Here is a 6559-nt window from a genome sequence, read left to right on the forward strand (position 1 = left end):
AAAGTATAAGAGAGCAGGCTCAAGAGCAAGTGTTTGATGGTGACTAGTTGTCAGTTCTCCCATATGGTGAGTACCTTGAGTTCAATCCTGGACCCCCGCCTATGAGCTGACTTCATGCGGATTTGACTTTGCTGGTGGCAGCCCTGTGTCTCCATCTTCCCAGGCTCTGGCCCAGGTTTTTTCCTGCCCAGGAGTTTTACAGAAGGAGCCTGGGGAACATGGCTCAAGGTGACCAAGGGGGTCTGAGATTCCCACGCTGGGGGCTCAGAGCAGTGTGAAATGTCTCCAACTCCTTCCTCAAACCAAAGCAAAGAATATGTTCCAAAGCACTGAGGAAAGTGTAACCTTTCCTCTAACCTGAAGGAAAAAGACCCCAAATTAAGAGAAACACTAATACAAAGTTCTCCATTTCATATTATCTTTTGATAATGAAAAAGCTATTGACATAAAGCACATGCATCACAAATTTGCTTTGCAAGATCTGGAGTCAGGTCATTATGTGTCTCAATGTTGAGAATCAAAGCATCTTGGCTTCTTGAAATAATTAGTATCCAGTAACTCGATGGTACGGTGAGTCCCTGTGGGCCGAGTGAGGGTCTTGTCATTTTTAAGGTAATTGAGAGGATGGAATGGAGCACGTGTCCTACTTTTGCTTTTTTCATTGTGATTCAGATTATTAATTTTCTCAGTTCAGACATGGAGAAACTTGTTCTTTTCTTTTTTTCACACCTTTCCATAGAAACATTACATATTGTCATGATGACTATTGATATTTTCACATCTTTGAGCTAATTTCTATTTTAAAATCCTTTTAGGAGCCGTAGAGCCACACGATCAATATGTTTGTGCTGTGGCTGCTTCTGGGTCTCCTTGCTCTTACTGGTGAGTACGTTTCATCTATCCCAAACGACCCTGGAGATGAGAAGGATAAGCATAGGAACATAACGGTACTGCTGATACTTCAAACTGCAATGGAAAATGTTATTTTTTTCTAAGCTGTTCAACAAATCCTGGAGTTAGTGACAGCCACTGAAAGGCAGCCTCTTCCCGGACGCCCCACAAAAGGGAGGAGTTCTCCAGGACGTAGGGTGGGCTTGAAACAGCTCTGCTTAAGGCCAGACTTTAAATATATACTATTGATAACTCCTCATTGTTCCTCTATAAAAACTCCATCAGCCAAAGTATGTATTGAATTTATTAATAGACCATATATTTCCATAGAAGGATTGAGGTGGCTTACCATAGTAAGACGAATGTAATTCAGTAGGAAACTAGCAACAAGGGGTTCAAGGAGCTGTGACTAAGCTAACCACTGAGGTTGACATAGTTGCCATGCTTGATTTTCAGATTCTGTCCTGAGGTTCCTTGCAGCTGGAGCAAAAAGGGAAAGTACATGTTTTTTGATAAATAAAAGGAGGAAGCATAGCTCCTCAAGAGAAGCAATTTTTTTTCCTGGCTCTAAATGCTAAAAATTTCTAGACCTTACATGGGGTCAGTTATTTATTTGTTGACCCATTCATTCAACAAATATTTAAAAATTCCTACAAGGAATTTTGGGAATATAAGGAACTTTGAGGAGCATATAATGTGGTTAGGGAAAGGCTATAAGGCAGAGAGCAATGAGTGACACAACCAACCACTATTAAGGGTATTTGTCACCAATTATAAAGATAAAAGTGTGCTGATTAAAAAATAAAAAAGGGTACGTTGGCTTGTTTAATTCTTAGTGTACTCATAAGAGACCAAGTCATTTCATTTTCTCTTTTCTGTTACTCATCAAAGTTTTTAAAGTAGAAGTATTTACTCCAAAATACTAGTATTTTCAGATGTCAACCCCACGAGGCTCTTGGTAAGAAAACAGAACCTTAAAATGCGTTTACGTAAACATGCAGTACACATATGATGATGTGCAATAGATATATTTCCAAAGATCTACAAATCATCAAAATTTGATGACATAATCTACTTTATTCAAAGAATAAAATAAATCAAAAAGAGTAATCTAATGAGAAGTTCTTACAGGCTTATAATGGTGAGACAATTCTCATAAGGGGCAGTTTCCTGCCCTTTGTAGATATCTTGCTACTGGCTCATGCGCCCTCCTTCTGGTGTGAATTATGCATACTAGGAGATGTTCTTCCCTTCAGTGGCTTTTGTGGGAATCCCAATAGTGTGTGAAACCACTCCTCTGCTCCAGTGACTAGAATGACAGCGGTGGTTAAGGAGAGACAGATGGAAAGGGCAAAGAGGGAAGTGGAAAGAGGGAGCCCCCACACTGAGGCGTGGTCCCGTCCTCACTACGTGTCCTCCCTGCCGTCTTAGGCACCCACCTAGAAGTGCACCCGAGAGCAGGGGAAGCCAGCTCCACATCCCAGTTTACCAGCAGTGTCTTTACTTTGGGTCTGGGTTGAAACCCCAGGAAGCCCCAGGTTTTCCACTGCTTCTCCAGAGCAAACATAAATCTCTCTCCAGACCAACAAGTGAGGAGTATTTGAGGGAGAAGTGCTGAGAGTTCACACAAGCTATACGATGAGGACTGGTTTACAGGGAATAGGTAATCTCTGATTTGATTCCAAGACACCCACCCAACAGCCCTGGACAGCCCCGGAGGTTTGCAAGGAGTATAACTGCTCCAACAGTTCCTCAGGTCTGCAGCATAGCAGGTGAGAACTTAGTATCGAGGTTTCTGTGATAATTTCTTGGTCACTCTACTGTAAATTCCAAAAGTGTTTCCATTGCAGACTGAATTTCTTGTTGTTATTGATTTTCGTATGGTAATTTTTACTAATGTTACTTCACTCATGGACAGAAGGATGATCAGAACTATTCTAGTTCAACACCTTAGGTGGAATTTTCTCAATTTGTAGACTCATCTGAAGGCAGCAGTTGGGGATGCTATGGAGACATCCAAACTCTCGACACCCCTGGGGCATCCTGCAGGATTGGAAGACTTCGAGGCCTGAGCTACTGTGGTAGTTATAACCTCATTGTCCACCTTGCTCTCCTCCTCCTCTTCCTCTTTCTGTCAGAAGGTGACTCCTTTTGGCAAAGGTGGCTTCAACAAGATTTTGTCCCTTCCCTTGATTCTCCACATCCATGTCTCCCTGTCCTTCCCCACAAGTTTTGATCCTCTCAACATATCCTTTTGGTTCCCACTGCTTCCCACAGCCCCACGCTATCGAGTGGTGGAAAGAGCACTGGACGTGGAGTTCAAAGATCTTGTCCGAGTGTTGGCTCTGGTTCTTCAACAGGTCACTTAGCTCCCCTGAGCCTCCACTGAAAGGGGGATAATAGTATTTACTTTACAGCGTTGATATAAACTCTGGTCAATATAATGTGTGGATGAAGGTGGTTTTGAAATCATAAAAATGCTCAGAAGGCAAGTAAGCTATCCAGGTAAATCAGTATTGATTTTCATTTTGCCCAGCATTCTTGTTATTTCCTAAAAGTTCAAGCTCCCATGATTTCTGGGTGTCACTTTAGGGTGGAGAGGAGGGCAAGAGTGAGCAAACCTGTCAGGAAAACTTTTTGAAGGGGTTGGGAGAATTTCTATTTCACATCCCGTGCCCGTTGTAGCTGATGGAGAGTCATATTTTACTAGTTAACTCTGGGATGCTTAAGTTAGGGCCAATGGTGCCCGTACCCATGGAATGGTCCTGCGTGTGCCAGAGCAGCCCCTGAGAGCCCACCCAAGGGGTGCTGGCAGCCACAGACGATGCCTCAGGGGAATGCTGATTCAAGCTCAAAGGAGGAGAATCATAATCTCAGATCTAGGAATGGCCCCTAGGGATTTCAGACATAGGCATCTTAGTCCTAGACCCCTGTCCAGATCCTCAGAGTGTATTTTCTCTCTCCTCTTGGGCTCCCATTTCAGCATAAGTCACACCAAGCCACAACCTTCCTTCTGTGTTTGCTTTAGGAGTTCGTGCTTCTGAAAGGCTGGCTGAAATAGACAAGCCATACCTACTGAGATATCAACACATTATGCGTACTGTTGGCCAAAAGTACTGTGTGGACCCTGCAGTGATTGCTGGTGTCTTGTCCAGGGAGTCTCATGGTGGCAACGTTCAGGTCAACGTGGACAATGCAGGCGATGGAATCAGGGTGGTGCAGGTAACCTTCCCTCAGTTATGACATGTGGCCGCCGCACTGCATGGCACAGCTCCAAGAGAACGCCTTCACATTTGCCTTTGTTGTTGGTGATGGCACCCCTGGAGCACGGCTCCATAGAACACAGAGTGAAAAGTGCTCCCTGCAGTCGTGAGAGCCACAGCTCTGCCTGAACAACATGAGCAGCAACATTTCTGTTTCATTTGGGGCCACAATTTCTTCTCAAAGTAAATTATGCTGTGTTTCCAGGATATCATCCACGATACCCTATTCTGTATTTCCAGTAAGGCGGTAGTGCAGGAGAAGGATCACAGATTGAATCCTTGCTCTGTTATTTTGTAACTGTGTGACCTCGGATACATCATTTAATCTCCCTAGACCTCGGTTTCCTCACCTGTAAAATGCCATCCTCATAGAATTGTTATGAAGATTCAACGAGGTAATGTGAAAAAGTACTCAGCAGCTGGTAGATTCTCAACAAATATTGCGTTCCTTTTCTCTTATCTTCTTTCTGCATGATTCTTAGTTCTAAAGATCAAGTTTTATTTTTGCATTAATCCTGCCTGCTTTCACTTTTTGTCTGATAGAGACTTCTAAGGAACTGGTCATTAACTAACCCCTCTGCTGAATTAACTCTGTGCTGGGGGAATCAGTGATGACATAAAAGAAAATAGGCCACGATTTTTTCTACTGCGTTTCACATTGTTGTTGTAGTTGTTGAGAAACCTGTAAGTATTGCAGTTATTTTTTAAGCTTTTAGGAAAATGTATTCCTCGATGAACTTCAAATTGGCTTCCCATCAGTATTTTGTACGACACTCTACAATTTAAAAGTACTTTCAAATATATTTGTCTTATTTTGAATTGGAGACCTATTCAGGAATCTGATGAGATGGAGGGGAGGGGCATGTAATCCATCCTTTACAAGTGAGGAAGTGATTTACAAGGAGAGTCATTGCTGCAAAGTCACCTGGCAGCTGGAAAATGCAGAACTGAGACCAAGGACAACATTGGTGATGTTAGGGTCAGCATCATTTCCACTGCTCTGTTCTGCCTCCTTTGTAAAATCTCATTCTTGGGAAAAGGATGAGTCCATCTCCTTTGGAGATGAAGAAAGAACTCCCTAGAGTCAGATATTTCTCCTAAATATGGTGAACCCTACATGGAATGGTACAAAGGTGTGTAAAAAAAGTTAGAAGTACCTTTAGACATTCAGATTATCTGGAAGGGGAATTACAAGTACAGAGAGAAAAATCCCATTCTGCCCTGTTTGGAGGGTTTGCGCTTACAGCATTGGAAGAAGGCATCAGACTGTAACTACGCTACTTCTGTCACCTTTGGCTTCCAACTCTGCCTCCCGCCATTACACTGAAGCAGCAGTGACGTGTCTGCTCAACCCTTCCTTTGCCCAAATCTGTAGCTTTACTACTTATTCCCAGGGAGATTGAAGGTGGCATTGGTTCCACCAAAGGAGGAGGAGACAAAAAGAAGGGTAATGAAAACTCAGCACTGATCCTATGAAGCCGTCACCCTCTCACCTGACTTACCTGGCTTTTCCTCTGCCTCCCTCCCTCCAGGACCCTGGCCTTTATGCTCCCACATCCCAGATCAGCGAATTCCAGGTTTCCCGGATGATTGAGGTCCTCGTTGTTAGAATCAAAGAAATCCAGAGGAGGTTTCCAACCTGGACCCCCGACCAGTACCTGAGAGGTACGTGTAACATGTGGGTCAGTGGTTTCACAGCCTGGAGTTAATAGGGACAAATGTAGTCCATTGTACCAGATTCCCCAAAACCTCGGTTGCCTCCTGAGATGCAATTAGGAAAGAGAATCTAAGTTAACTGCTGAGGACTCTGAGGCAATAGGGGGCTGTGGGGTCAGCATTAACCTGTCTCACAAATTCCAGGTGGACTCTGTGCCTACACTGGAGGTGCAGGCTATGTCAGAAGCCGCCAGGACCTGAGCTGTGACTTCTGCAATGATGTCCTTGCACGAGCCAAATACTTCAAGAGACATGGCTTCTAATGCTTCAGACCAAACCCAAGATCATTATCACACATGAGGCCTCAACTGTTATACAGATAAAACTAGCCAATGGGGCTTGAAACTGTGAATCTGAGTTTGTCCTGAAGGTCGTCAAAATAACATGAACTACATTAAAGGAAGAATTGTTATCTGCGGTTTGTGGTCGGGTGTGTGTGTGTAAATTAAGGGCTGTGTCTCTTTAAAGGTATTTCCATAGAGGTTAGCTGTAATGTGGATTTCTGTGACATGAATCTTATACCTCATTGACTAGCCAGAGTTAGCAAATAAAAATACAGGAAGCCCAGTTAAATTGGAATTCTAGATAAATAATGAATAATTTTTTTGGTATAAATCCCGTGCAATATTTGGAACATATTTATACTAAAAAATCATTTGTTATTTATGTGAAATTCAAATTTAACTGGG

The 6559-nt window shown here is 43.1% G+C and overlaps 1 protein-coding gene across 1 annotated transcript; it reads left to right on the top strand.

Annotated features, from left to right (window-relative positions):
- The first annotated feature begins 815 nt into the window (after positions 1–815).
- LYG1 (lysozyme g1) lies at positions 816–6268 on the top strand. Its single transcript, XM_058534661.1, has 5 exons — positions 816–882; positions 2868–2972; positions 3920–4113; positions 5687–5819; positions 6015–6268. Exons 1-5 carry the CDS (start codon positions 840–842, stop codon positions 6131–6133), a joined length of 594 nt encoding a protein of 197 aa, XP_058390644.1. The 5' UTR covers positions 816–839; the 3' UTR covers positions 6134–6268.
- Positions 6269–6559: the final 291 nt, after the last annotated feature.

The sequence above is a fragment of the Diceros bicornis genome, chromosome 40 (genome assembly GCF_020826845.1).
Source record: "Diceros bicornis minor isolate mBicDic1 chromosome 40, mDicBic1.mat.cur, whole genome shotgun sequence".
NCBI classification, from domain to species: Eukaryota; Metazoa; Chordata; class Mammalia; order Perissodactyla; family Rhinocerotidae; genus Diceros; species Diceros bicornis.